General features: G+C 48.0%; 1 protein-coding gene across 3 annotated transcripts; it reads left to right on the forward strand.

Moving 5' to 3' along the window:
• The first annotated feature begins 1,139 nt into the window (after positions 1–1,139).
• On the forward strand, positions 1,140–13,051 carry SFTPD (surfactant protein D). 3 transcript variants are annotated; one of them, XM_004432499.3, is made up of 7 exons: positions 1,140–1,338; positions 8,151–8,267; positions 8,541–8,657; positions 8,967–9,083; positions 9,464–9,580; positions 10,212–10,295; positions 12,667–13,051. In XM_004432499.3, the coding sequence occupies exons 1-7, from the start codon at positions 1,140–1,142 to the stop codon at positions 13,041–13,043; spliced, it is 1,128 nt and encodes a 375-aa protein (XP_004432556.1). In that variant the 3' UTR covers positions 13,044–13,051. The 3 variants fall into 3 exon arrangements, with proteins under 3 accessions (XP_004432556.1, XP_087289059.1, XP_087289060.1); XM_087432933.1 differs by having other exon boundaries at positions 8,550–8,657; XM_087432934.1 differs by lacking the exon at positions 8,151–8,267 and having other exon boundaries at positions 8,550–8,657; positions 8,967–9,047.
• Positions 13,052–13,845: the final 794 nt, after the last annotated feature.

Consider the following 13,845-nt stretch of genomic DNA (forward strand, 5'->3'; position numbering starts at 1 on the left):
ATTCAAAATTGAAAGAGGCTAGTACAAAATAGGGATCATCCACAGCCCAGAATCACCAGCAACTGAAGAAGAAGGCACTTTTCTGGCCAGGAAGTCCTTCCCATGCCACCACCCCAGCCTGCCTGGTGACCCCCGTCTCCTTTGCACAGGTCTCTCAGGCTTTGTTCCTAGCCTCTGCAACTCCTACAGGTTCTTTTCATGCTCAGAACTTTACAGTTTCTCTCTGAGAGAGGAAAGAAGCCCAACATTGGGAGTGACCCAGACTCTGCATCTACCTCGATCTCACTTAGTTCCTAAGTCCCTCTCAGATGGTAAATGGACGCCCTGTTGGACATTCGCTCTTTCCTGCCTCCGAAACTAGCCTTCCTATGACTGAGTCCATCTCACTTGTGCCCTTCCTCCATGAGGCCCCTCTTCCAAGTCCTCTCAGGTGGTCTGGGCAGAATTCTAGCTGTCCCATGGTCTCTCCAGCTGCTAATTAAATGTCTCGGAGAAATTTCACCTAGGTCCTCTCTGGGAATTTGCTCTTGGAGACAGTGTCTAGTCTAGGGATGACACATCACCTGGCAAACACACAGCCATGCACCCATCCTGTGCTCAGCATTCAGGACTCTGGCTCCTTTCCAGACCAGCACTGCAGACCACCAGTGCTAGTCCAAGGCAGCAAGTGAGAGGAAATGGATTTGCCTCGTCAGAGCTAAGTCAACCACCTTAATGGTACAGACAGGGAGAAGGAGGTCCAGAGGGATGAAAAGTCCTGCCCAAAGGCACTCAGTGAATCCTTCCTGATGTGACAGATGGCCTCAGTGAGGAATTCTACATCCTAGCCACTGTGCAGATGGCAATGTCCAAGGGAAGACACAAGAAGGGATGACATGGGGTATCTGAGAATAGGTGGATGTCAACCCATGTCAGAGTTCCCTGGGAGCCCTGGGAGGGTGACTTATGCCCTCCCAGGCCAGGCCATATGCTCACCTTGTCCCTAAACTGCTTTCGGAGTCCTGCTGTTCTTGGCCCCACAGGAGGGGAGAGTAGGTGGGGGAAGTGCTTCTCCTGACCTTCAGGAGCTGGGCCAAGCCCTAACCCATATCCTAGAACCAAAATCATGTCCTTTCTCTTTCTCTTCATCTGCCCAGGCCATGCTTCTCCTCCGTCTCTCCATGCTGATCCTGCTCACACAGCCTTCAAGGTCAGTGGGAGCAGAAATGAAGACCTATTCCCAGAGAGCAGTGACCAACGCTTGTACCCTCGTCATGTGTAGCCCCATGGAGAATGGCCTGCCTGGTCGCGATGGACGGGATGGGAGAGAGGGCCCCAGGGGCGAGAAGGGAGATCCAGGTAGAGCTGGGACCATGGGCTTGTCTTGGTGGGAAAGGGTGGGCTTTGGAATTGTAACCAACCCAGAAACTCTGGATATTTTGCTGTGGAAGGCTTGGAGATGGACTTCTTCTTCCCAAGGGGGTGTGTTTCCCCCAGACATTCAGTCTACCTAAAACACTGCTTACTGCTTGGCAAATAACTGGCTGTCCTGAGCCCCCAGTGCCTCCCTCCATCATCAGCTGCCCTGATTCCTCCCCTGGGATCTTCTGATTCCTCTCACCCCAAGAATGAGCAAACAGTGGGTAAATGACTGGTATTTGGAGCCCTTAGAACCCTGCTCCAGCACTTAGCAGTTGTTCATTCTGATTAAATGGTACCTGTGTGGGGAGTTAAATATTTTTCATATTTAATTAAACTTTGCATGAAGGGTGGGAAAGCATAAGGCCCTGCAGCCCCATACTCAGGCCTGATCCAAAGGATTTGCCCTCAATACCTTATGGAGAGAAGGAAAGGGAGCTCATATGTCTTTGTCCAGCCCTGTGCTTAGGTGTTCACTTAAGTAATGCATTTAATCCTACCAAAAGTCTTACAAGGGACATATTCATCTCATTTGACAGGTAAGAAAATTGTGATGCAGAGAGGCTAAATGACACCCAATCCAGAAGGTGAAAAAGACATGGGATTCTGCATCAGACAGATCTGTGCTTGACTGCTGGCTCCATCTCCACAGCAGGGATCCTTGTGAGACAAGCCACTCAGTGTCCTTGAGTCTCAGTTTGCTCATCTGTAAATGGGAATAATATCTACCATGCAGTAACAAATAATTGAGCCAAGGCTTTATTTTTTGTTGAGTCTTCAGGATAAAGTTGCATCTTCCCACTGTACCAATCAGGAGAATTTTCCTGAGGTTTCCAAAGGTACCGCTTATTAAGCGAATTATCTGAGAAATACTGTCCCATAGGGGAGGATCTGGGTTTTATTGGCAAGAAGTGATAATTCAGTGGACCAGCAACAAGGACAGAAGGACCACCATAGCACTGGGTTAGGGTTTCGGAGGGATCAACTGTGGTCTTTATCTTTCTGGAGTTTGCATTTTGGTTGGAGAGGAAAGGAAACTAACATTTAAACTGGAAAGAATACGTAACATCCCGTGGCTTTGTACAGTAAGGGACAAGCTAGTATCTGTGTCCTTTCCAGACAGACAGTGGCTCCCAACATCAATGGGCTGGGGCTTGGGGAAGGCCGCCTGGAAGTGAACTCACAATAAGGGTGGTATTCAAGATGCCAGCTCTCTCTTGGAGAACCCCAGTTCCCTCTACCTCCTGGAGGCACCCTGAATTGAATCCTGAGGGGTCTTTCCTACAGTAGCCCTCCTAGCCAGAGGCATGGAGTGTGGCTGAGACCTCCCTTTCTTGTGCAGGTGCCTCACCCCATGCACTTTTCAAGCCTGGTCTTGGATCAGTGCTTGGAGACAGAACAGTGCACAGTTGAACTAGCCAATAGGCTCCACTCTGGTTTCTCAATTCCAAACACTTTAGTCACAAAACTGTTATGGCTCTGAGAATTTCCTGGAGAGCTTGGAGCCTCCTCAGAATCTTGACCCAAGTAGGTCTGGGTGGGGCCAGAGTCTGTACTTGTGACAACCTCCCCTTGCAGATCCTAATGCACATGGTCCCAAAAGCCTTCTGTAAAGGACAAGATGGGTCTAAGAGGAGATGCCTTTGAGCAGAGGTGGAGGGCAGAGCCAGGGTCACTGTGGTTATGCCCCAGGTGTGTCACGGAGGGCCGATAAGACCCAGACCGCACTTTGAAAGGTTGTATTTCCAGGGACAATTCCCTTATTCTTCAGCACTTGCAATATTTCTGACCAAAAGGATTCAGCAAAAGAGTCCCTCCAAGGGCACGCATCTCCCTCAGAGTAAAACCGCTCACCCACGGCAGCCCAAAGGCCACTCTCCATCCCTGCTTACTTCTCTAATCTCACCTCCTTCTACTTCTCCCCACACTCACTCAGCTCTGACCACCCTGGCTCCTTGCTGGTCCCTAATCACACCCGGCCCCCTGCCTCCTCAGGGACCTTTCATTGCTCTTTCCCTACACATCCCTATGGCTCATTCCTTACCTCCTTCACCGGGTTATTCACAGACCACCTTCTCAACAAGTCCTTCTCTGACCACTCTACTTAGAAGACACCCCCACCAACACTCTCTATGCTTTATTTTTCCTCTGTGGCACTTATTCTGATCTAATAAAACATATGTTTTACATTTTAATTTTTATTATCTGTTTCTATGCAGTTGAGTTTAAGCTCCATGAGGAAGGGATTTGATTTCTTGTCTGTTTCTTTCACTACTATATCCTAACATTCAGGACAGTGCCTCCTACGTATAGAAGCTCAGGGGATTCTTGTGGAATGAATGAATGTAAAATACAAGAGGAGGAGGAATTTTAGTACAGTTAAGACTGGCCAAACTGCTGGTCCATAAAGCTTCACTCCAGGTGGCACGAGGGCAAAGTGCTAGATCTTTGGGGGATACTAGGATGCAGAGTTAGTGCTTTGGGAGGCATAGGGGCTTGCTGCTGAAGAAGCTGTCCCTTCCCTCACCTCAGTGCTCTCATGGCCTCCACAGTTTATGCACCAAGGATGGGCAACCTCCAACTTGCCCTTCTAGGGAGTGGCTTTTTCCCTTCGCCCATCTACCTGCTGTCACCCTGGCCAGGGTGGAGCCCAAGAGAGGCTCAGCCTGGGGTCAGGGCATCTCTGCTCCTAGAACAGTGCACTGTTGGGTGTGGGATGTGATGCCCATCCTATAGCCCTCAGTGCTTCCATTTCATTCCTAGTGAGGATTGTAACTAAAATCAGGGCACAATGCCCAGCACAGAGACTCTCAGCCACCCATCAAATGCACCAGTCCCACGCCACCAGCACATTCTTGCCCCAGGCAGGCCTGGCCCCTCCTGCCCTAGGAGCATGGTTTCCAAGTCTGAAATGTCACCTCTCCTTTACAAGTCTATCTAAATCCTCCTCACCCTTGAAGTCCCATTTCCTCCTTCAGGAAGACAGCTTTGAGTATATGTGTGTGTGCTGGGGTTGGGTGCTGTGATGGGACAAGGGACATCTCATGACTTGTGTTCCTTACTCATCACCCGTACCTCACAGTTTAAAATTCTATTACAAATAGACCTGGTGCTAACATTTGCATCTCACCCAGTGCTAAGCATAACATTATGTTCTGTAGGTAGTTTCTTAGTGAACAAATAAATGAAATAATGATCAAATAAACAAATGAGAGAATGAATAAGTTAGCACCACCTGTCAGATGTCATTTCTTTTCTTCTGTACATGAATGTTTATAGCAACTTTATTAACAATAACCAAAAGATGCAAACAACCCAAATGTCCATCAACTGATGAATGGATAAACAAAAGGTGCTCTATCCATACAATGGAATATTATTCAGCTGTATAAAGGAATGAAGTACTGAGACACACTACAAAGTGGATGAAGCTCAAGAACATCACTCCACATTAAAAAAGCCAGACATAAAAGGTCATAAATTGTATGAATATGTTTATATGAAATATCCAGAATAGATAATACAGACAGAAAGCAGAATAGTGGTAGCCAGGCCCTGGGAGGAGATGGGGATAGGGAATGATTGCTTAATGGGGGGTTTTCTTTTGGGATGATGAAATGTTTTTGAGCTAAACAGATGTGATAGTTGCACAACATTGTGAATGTGCTAAATGCCACTGAATTGTATACTTTAAAAAGGTTAATTTTATATTAAATGAATTTTACTTCAATAAAAAAAGAATAACCAAACTAACAGAATTGATGTAAAATTCTTAAATATTGATAGCCATTTGCTCCCTTTCATCTCTTTGCATAAATCTTGTATAATTTTAGGCTTAGGCAGCCTTTCTTGAGGTAACATGTCTTTTTTAAAACGTTTGATCATTTTTCCAATACAAAAATAATATGCGGTCACTAAAGACAAACAAAGACAAGAAAATTAAAAATTACCATATTTGTACATTTTAGAAGGAACAACTGTTAACACTTGTGTGCATGCCTTTCCTGTGTTTTTTCCAATGTGTATTACATGTACCCACACCTTACAATGTATGTACCTATTTATGAAACAGAATCATACTGAACATAGTGTTTATAACATACTTTTCTCACTTAATGATGCATTAGACAATAATTTGGCCTATTTTCTATAGTTTCAAGACCACATCACATAGCTTTTTTTAAATTGAGATATAACTGACATACAACATTATATTAGTTTCAGGTGTATAACATAATGATTCTATATTTCTATATATTGCGAAACAATCACCACAATAACTTCAGTTAATATCCATCACCACACATAGATACAATTTTTTTTCTTGTGATGAGAACTTTTAAGATCTACTCTCTTAGCAGCTTTCAAATATACAATACAGTATTATTAACTATAGTCACCATACTGTACATTATCTTTTGACCACCTTCACCTATTTCTCCCACCCACCACCCTTGCCTCTGGCAACCACCAATCTGTTCTCTGTATCTATAAGGTCAATTTTTTTTAGATTCCACATATAAGTGAGGTCATATGGTATTTGTCTCTCTCTGTCTGACTTATTTCACTTAGCATAATGCCCTCAAGTTCCACTCATGTTGTTGCAAATGACAAGATTTCCTTCTTTCTTATGGCTGAACAATATTCCATTATCTCCAGAGAAGATATACAGATGGCCAACAGGCACATGAAAAGATATTCAACATCACTATCAGGGAAATTCAAATCAAAACTACAATGAGATATCACCTCACGCCCGTCAGAATGGCTATAATTAACAAGACAGGAAACAACAAGTGTTGGAGAGGATGTGGAGAGAAGGGAACTCTCATACACTGCTGGTGGGAGTGCAAACTGGTACAGCCACTATGGAAAACAGTATGGAGATTCCTCAAAAAATTAAGGATAGAACTACCATACAATCCAGCTATTCCACTGCTGGGTATTTATCCAAAGAACATGAAAATACCAATGAGTAAAGATACATGCACCCCTGTGTTCATTGCAGCATTATTCACAATAGCAAAGACTTGGGAGCAACGTAAGTGCCCATAAGGGACGAATGGATAAAGAAGATGTGATACATATACACAATGGAATACTACTCAGCCATAAGAAATGATGAAATCCAGCCATTTGTGACAACATGGATGGACATTGAGGGTATTATGCTAAGTGAAATAAATCAGAGGGAGAATGTCAAATACCGTATGATCTCACTTTTCTCACTCACTTATAGAAGATGAAAACCACAAACAAACACATAGAGTCAGAGATTGGATTGATGGTTACCAGAGAGGAGGAGGGGAGGGAGGAGGGTGAAAAGGATGATTAGGCACATATGTGTGGTGATGGATTGTAATTAGTATTTGGGTGGTGAACATGATGTAATCAATGCAGAAATAGAAGTATAATGATGTATGCCTGAAATTTATACAACTTTACAAACCAATGTTACTTCAATTAAAAAATAAATTAAAAAAAATAATAATAACAATATTCCATTGTATATATATATCACATTTTTTTTATCCATTCATCCATCGATGGACACTTAGGTTGCCTCCATGTCTTGGCTATCGTAAATAATGCTGCAATGAACATAGGGGTGCAAATATCTTTTCAGGTTAGTGTTTTCATTTACTTCAGATGAAAATGCCCAGAAATGGACTTTCTGGATCATGTGGTAGTTCTATTTTCAATTTTTTGAGGAACCTCCATACTGTTTTCCATGGTGGCTGCACCAATTTACACTCCTACCAACAGTGCACAAGGGTTCCCTTTTCTCTACATACTCGCCAGCACTTGTTTTTTTGTTTTGTGTGTGTGTGTGTGTGTGTGTCTGTGGTAATATTGGTTTATAACATTGTATAAATTTCAGCTGTACATCATTATACTTCTATTTTTGCATAGATTAAATCATGTTCTCATGTTCATCACCCAAATACTAATAACAATCCATCACCACACACATGTACCTAATCATCCCTTTCATTCTCCTCCCTCCCCCCTTCCCTTCTGGTAACCACCAGTCCAATCTCTGTTTCTGTGTGTTTGGTTTTTGTTGTTTTTGTCTTCTACTTATGAGTGAGATCATACCGTGTTTGACCTTCTCCCTCTGACTTATTTTGCTTAGCATAATACCCTCAATGTCCATCCATGTTGTCACAAATGGCTGGATTTCATCGTTTCTTATGGCTGAGTAGTATTCCATTGTGTATATACACCACATCTTCTCTATCCATTCATCCCTTGATGGGCACTTAGGTTGCTTCCAAGTCTTTTGCCAGCACTTGTTATCTCTTGTATTTTTGATAACAGCCAGCCTACCAGGTGTGAGGTGATATCTCACTGTGGTCTTGATTTGCATTTTCCTGATAATTAGTGTCAGGTATCATTTCTGATATAAACTTTGGTTCTGGGAAGGGGAGAGAAAGGAGTCCATGATCCAGGGTGAATGCCAACAGGTTGCCTGCTGTAAATACTCCTTGGGGCAGGGGAAGGTACACTGCATGGACAGTCAGACACATCTTGTCTTGAATCTGCCTCCAACTCTGGAAAACCTGTTTCCTCACCTGTAAAATGGGGATGTGGACATCCATTTCCCGGATCACCACTGGACCAAGGACTATGGAGGTGAAATGTCTATGCCCTGTAGAACCCGGAAGATATGACAGCGGCCTGACCCTGCAGGCAGCTGGCTCCTCCTGGGCCTAGGGCCAGGTTTATGCTCATTTCTTCTGCTGCTACAGGTTTGCCAGGAGCTTTAGGGCGAGCGGGGATGCCTGGACCAGCTGGACCAGTTGGTCCCAAAGGGGACAATGGGTCTGTTGGAGAACCCGGACCAAAAGGAGACACTGGACCAAATGGTGAGAAGCTGGGCATGTATTGCAGATGTCTGTAGGTTGTGCTGCTGCCACTAGGATATGCCAGTAGGCATGCACAGATCCTATCCCAGGAAGAAGGAAGAAGGTCGTTCTGAAGGTAGCACTGGGTTATTTCAGGGAAGACTTGAACTACTGTCGGGCATCATCTTTAGGATAATGCTGCCTCTCTGACTCCTATTATTGCTCTCATCTTATCATGCACTTCCACTTCCAAGAAGATTTAGTGTCACTGCCTGGGCTGGGCCTTTTCCCCAGGACCTCCAGGACCTCAAGGTATGCCTGGTCCAGCTGGAAGAGAGGGTCCCTCAGGGAGGCAGGGGAACGTAGGACCTCAAGGAAAACCAGGCCCTAAAGGAGAGGTTGGGCCCAAAGGTAGGTGGTTTGTATGTGGCCTGTCTGGGAGGGCAGAGGGAGGGATGAAATGGCAGTGCATGATGTGATGTAAGGCACGCTCAGAGTGCCAGGAAAAGCCCAGACCATCAGCACTGGGAAGGCCTTGCCGTGGCCCCTTCCCCCCACACTCTCATATTGACATTATTCCTGTTACCCTCTGGACAGTAAGGAGCAGCCTCCCCAGTTCTCTCTCTCACCCTGGAGCTGTGGGTAAAAAGCTCCACTACTGAGGGCAATACATGCTGAACTACTCTCAGCAGCATTTGTCCCAATTTGTTCCTCCCTCAGGAGAGGTGGGTGCTCCAGGCATGCAGGGCTCTGCAGGGACAAGGGGCCCCACAGGTCTTAAAGGAGAGAGAGGAGCCCCTGGTGAGCGTGGAGCCCCTGGCAATGCTGGGGCAGCAGGTGAGTGACAGAAGAGGCTGGGGCTGGGCACCACTTGTGATGCTGTTAATGCCTACCCCCTCCACCACCTCACCCATCAAGTCAGAGCCGGCATTACTAGGCAACAGGGAGAGTCTATATCCAAGAAGGATACATTGTTGGGCTCTGGGACTTTCTGTATCTAGGGAGAGCGTGGTGTGAGAAACAGAGATAGTCTGTCTACAGGCAAGGTTGGTTGGTGAGTGATGGGGAAAGTGTCAGAGAGGGTGCATGGCTAGGTCCTGGGAACAGTCTCTATATGGGAAAGACGTACTGCTGGGCGATAGGACAGTCCATGTACTCGGAGGGTGAAAATGCTGGGAAATGTGTACAGAGCTCACCCAACTCTTCTCTGATCCCAGGATCTGCTGGAGCCATGGGTCCACAGGGACCTCCAGGTGCCAGGGGACCCCCAGGACTGAAGGGGGACAGAGGTGTTCCTGGGGACAAAGGAGCCAAGGGAGAGAGTGGGCTTCCAGGTAAGGTAGCCTCCCCGAGCTCTGGGAGCCTCCACTAGGGAGGGAAAGGAGGAGGCCCTCTGGCCCTCTTCAGCTCATGACAGCCCCTCCTCTTAGATGTTGGCCCTGTTAATTACAGGTGGTGGGTGGAAAGCAGGAAAGGCTGACAGGCTGGAAGGCAGAATTAGGCTCTGGTTTTAAACTCTCTTACTCACTGGAGGGCAGCCCTGAGCAGTTTTTCCATCTGATCATTGGGAAAAGCACAGCTCCCTTCCCAGTTCACAGGATAGCTTTGAGCATCAAATAACCCAGTGGATGGGAAGTGCCTGAGGAACATGTATTCCTGTCTTCCCCAAAAAGGAGGTGCTCCCAGATTCCCAGAATTTGGAGTTAAAATGTCATCTGATTCAGTGTCAGCGAGGTGCAGGGGCCTGCTCAGGGGACAGTTAGTTCACAGTAGAACCACAGGAGATCCCGTGAGCAGCAGGGGCCAGCTCTGTGTCAGCAGATATGGGCTTCCTGGGGGTCATTTCCAGCAATTACCGCCACCTCCAATATGTGCCTGCAACTGGGCACCCTTCCTTTGAGGCCCAGGCTCTGAGCTGATCCTGGGCTGTGCTGGACTGGTTTTCACTCAGCCTCTCTCCTGCAGATATCACTGCTCTGAGGCAGCAGGTGGAGGTCTTACAAAGACAGGTACAACACCTCCAGGATGCCATCTCTCAGTATAAGAAAGGTGAGTTCCTCACCTGAACCTGAGCCAGGAACTGAGGAGAGGTGCCAGACAGGGTCTGGGCCTTTGTTTAGAGTTGGCTGGGCCTGGGCCTAGGATTAGAATGGGCTGGGACTATGTTTAGGGCTGGACCTGGGACTGGGGCAGGGAGTGGGGCTAAGGATAGGACTGGGACAGAGAAGCACATCCACATGCTCCAGGAGCTGGAAGTAGATGTAATGCACAAGTTGGAGGACGTGGTTCATATCACCAGTTCAGTGGGCTAGTGGAAGCACAGTCAAGGATATCAGGCTCCAGGACATCCCCCAACATCACAGCCACCTGTAACCTGAGCCGGATCAATGCCCCGAGCCCAGTGCCATTCAGCAGACCTTCACTCCTGCCTACCCTGTGCTGGTCCCGAGACAGACACGGGGATACCCAACCCAGGATGCATTTCTTACCTCTGTGGGGCCAGGTGTGCAAGTGCCCAGAGATGTTGCTGCACAGACCTAGGCAGCAGAGAATTCAGACAGTGTCCTGAGAGTTGGGGCTGGGATGTTGCCCTTGGGGTTCAAGGCTAGTGGGGGCCTGACTTTGGTGTGTTGCCATCAAGTATCTCACCCTAGACATGCCCATGGGTGTGGCAGGGGGCAGGCTCTCTCTGGGCTCTGGCCAGTGCCAGGCTCTCCCTGCACATCCCAGAGTGTTTAAAGCAGAGATTCTTCCCTAACTTTGGAATCCTCGAGTCAGAGGCCTCCAGGAGCACACGATTGAGTGCCCTGTGCCTTTTGGAATCTCCACCTCCATCCCCAACTGCCCCTCCTCCTCCTCTGCTCTCCCTGACATCAGCTTTGAGTCCACATCATTCAGCAAATCTCATTAATCCAAAAAAAGAGGAGTTTTCTGAAGGAGTAGAGCATAAAGGGGACTGACTGGGCAAGACATAGGGTTGGCTCCTAAATCCTCAACTCAAGGATGAGAATCTGTGGCATCTGGTATGTCTTCCTCCCTCCACAAACATATTTGCATATGTAGTCACTCACTCATACACACACTGCTGCAAGCCAAGGAGAACACGTGCATATGTACTTGCACACATATGCACTTAAATACCATCACTCTCTCCACACTGTCTTCACACACGAGCACACACACATATGCACACACATCCAGATAGCCCTTAAGTGCTCCCTTGTCCCTTCAAATGTAACAGGGACATATTCATGTATGTACACGCATACCCACCCAGATGCATGGAACATAACCCAGTGATGGCACATGAACTCTTTCACTGACCTTGTCCAGGGCTGCTCTGGGTGCCACCTTGAGCCTGTGGAGAAACTGCCTCCTTAGTTCTTGTCAATGCTACTCAAAGGAGAAGGACAGTGGGGTCAGGGCGCAGCCTGGGCTCCTGATCAGCCCAGTAAGGCTGGGGCACAGCCCTCTCTGGAGCCCTGAAGATTTCCATCAATGAGCCCAAAAGTCAAAGAGATGGGGATGGGATGGAATAAAAAGATATATTTGAATGTCACACAGGTGATGCTTTTATATAGTGTATCCCCACTTTAGAGATAAGGAACTGGAAACCCTGAAAAAGGAAGCAACTTCCTCTTGCCCACTCGGACAGTCATTGCCAGGGTGGGACTGAACGCCTGGCCTCCTGATTCCCAGACAGGGCCCTCTCCAGCACTGGTCCTGCCCCTCCCTCCACTTCCACACACTTCTCAGATGCCTTCCTCCCCTCACCCGGCACTCCAGGGGAGGCATGACTTGGCACTTGCATTCCAAGAGGGCAGCACTGGGCTACCCTGGTGCAGAGATTAGCATATCACTGCTCTCAGATATCCCATCTCTTCTCTCCTTTTCCCTCACCCCATGACACAGCACAGACCTTTTCTAACAACCCACGTGCCCTGCTGTTATGTGGAGATGAAAGTGAGCCCCCCAATTGTATTTTCCATACTCAGAAACTGCCCCAGGCTGCACAGTGTCATTTCCCTGCCCAAAGTCACTCTAATTCTACACAGTAATTAAAAAACTGATTCTGGCATCAGATAGAAATGGAAAGAGCATGTCTAAGCTTTGGTGTCAGATCAAACAAGGTTTAATCTCTACCTCTACACTTGATAGCTGAGTGACTTTGGGTCTCTTACTTACTCTCCCTGAGTCCCAGTGTTCTCCTCTGTAAGCAGAGAGCACAGTACCACCTCGCAGGGTGCATTGCAGAGCTGAGGCTGCTCTGGACACAAGTGTCTCACTTTTATCCTATTTGGTGCCCTGATACCCAGTACAGGAGGCCTGGGGGGCTCTGGTTGGACCACAAAGGTTTCAGAGCCCCTGAGCGCTGGCCAAGTGCTGCCACAACCTGAACCTGTCTCTCCTCTTCTCCTAGTGGAGCTCTTCCCCAATGGCCGAGGGGTCAGCGAGAAGATCTTCAAGACGGGAGGCTTTGAAAAAACTTTTGAGGATGCACAGCAGGTATGCACACAGGCCGGAGGACAGATGGCCTCCCCACGCTCTGCAGCTGAGAATGAGGCCTTGCAACAGCTGGTCACAGCTGAGAACAAGGTTGCCTTCCTGAGCATGACCGACACCAAGACGGAGGGCAAGTTCACCTACCCCACAGGGGAGACCCTGGTCTACTCCAACTGGGCCCCCGGGGAGCCCAACAATGATGGCGGGGCAGAGAACTGTGTGGAGATCTTTACCAATGGCAAGTGGAACGACAAGACCTGCAGAGAGCAGCGCCTTGTGATCTGCGAGTTTTGAGCCACCAAGGGTGGGTGGGCCAGTGCTTGGCCCAGGAGCCTGGCCAGCGAGCCAGGGCCCAGACCTGTGTGCTGCCAACATACCAATAAAAGATGACACTTCTCTTGGCCAGGGCTTCTCCACAGAGCTGGGGGAGGAGGCCAGAAGGCAGGGCTCCTATGGAACACCTGTCTCAGAATCAAGTACGAAACTGGCTTCACACACTGGAAGACCTGTCAGAGGAGGCAAGGGCCAGCCTGCTTTCCCAGCTGCAAGGGATAAAATTAGGTCTCCAAGACCTCCTGTTGCAAAATCCAATGGCTCCGCCTCAGCCCTCCTCCTCCTCCTCGAGCTATCAGCTGCATTTGAGCCAACTGATCACTGTCTCCTCCTTCCCTCTTCCTCTTCGTGGCTTCCAGGACACCACTCTTGCTGGCTTTTATCTTATCCTTATGGCTTTTCCTTACCAGCCTCTTTTGCTGGTCCCTCGTCCTGTTCTTGACCACTTAGTGGTGTGGTGCTCGAGCCTCAACTCTCGGTTCTCTTCTCTCCTTACACTCACTCCAGGGGAGAGCTCATTCTGTCCCATGGCTTCAGATTCCTTCTACTTACGGTTTCCACAAGTATATCCCTGTTCAGGACCTCTCCCTGAACCCCAGACTCTCTAGCCAATGCAAACTGGAGCCCATCGGGGGCTGGAAGTCCTCAGGGGCTGCCTCTTGCTTCAAGGCCTGAGCCCAGAAAGGTACCCAGCATAGTGGGATGACCCGGCAGGGAGCGTCTGCCTCCCCAGCCAGACTGCATGGCCTTACACCCAGTGGAC

Source organism: Ceratotherium simum, chromosome 6, assembly GCF_057802395.1.
Source record: "Ceratotherium simum simum isolate JZ-2026a chromosome 6, ASM5780239v1, whole genome shotgun sequence".
NCBI classification, from domain to species: domain Eukaryota; kingdom Metazoa; phylum Chordata; class Mammalia; order Perissodactyla; family Rhinocerotidae; genus Ceratotherium; species Ceratotherium simum.

Excerpts from the sequence above, each read along its gene's own strand:
- SFTPD (XM_004432499.3), top strand. The coding sequence starts at position 1,140 with ATGCTTCTCCTCCGTCTCTCCATGCTGATCCTGCTCACACAGCCTTCA. Across the intron at positions 1,339-8,150 it reads GGGCGAGAAGGGAGATCCAG|GTTTGCCAGGAGCTTTAGGG; the intron begins GTAGAGCTGGGA and ends CTGCTGCTACAG. Across the intron at positions 10,296-12,666 it reads CATCTCTCAGTATAAGAAAG|TGGAGCTCTTCCCCAATGGC; the intron begins GTGAGTTCCTCA and ends CTCTTCTCCTAG.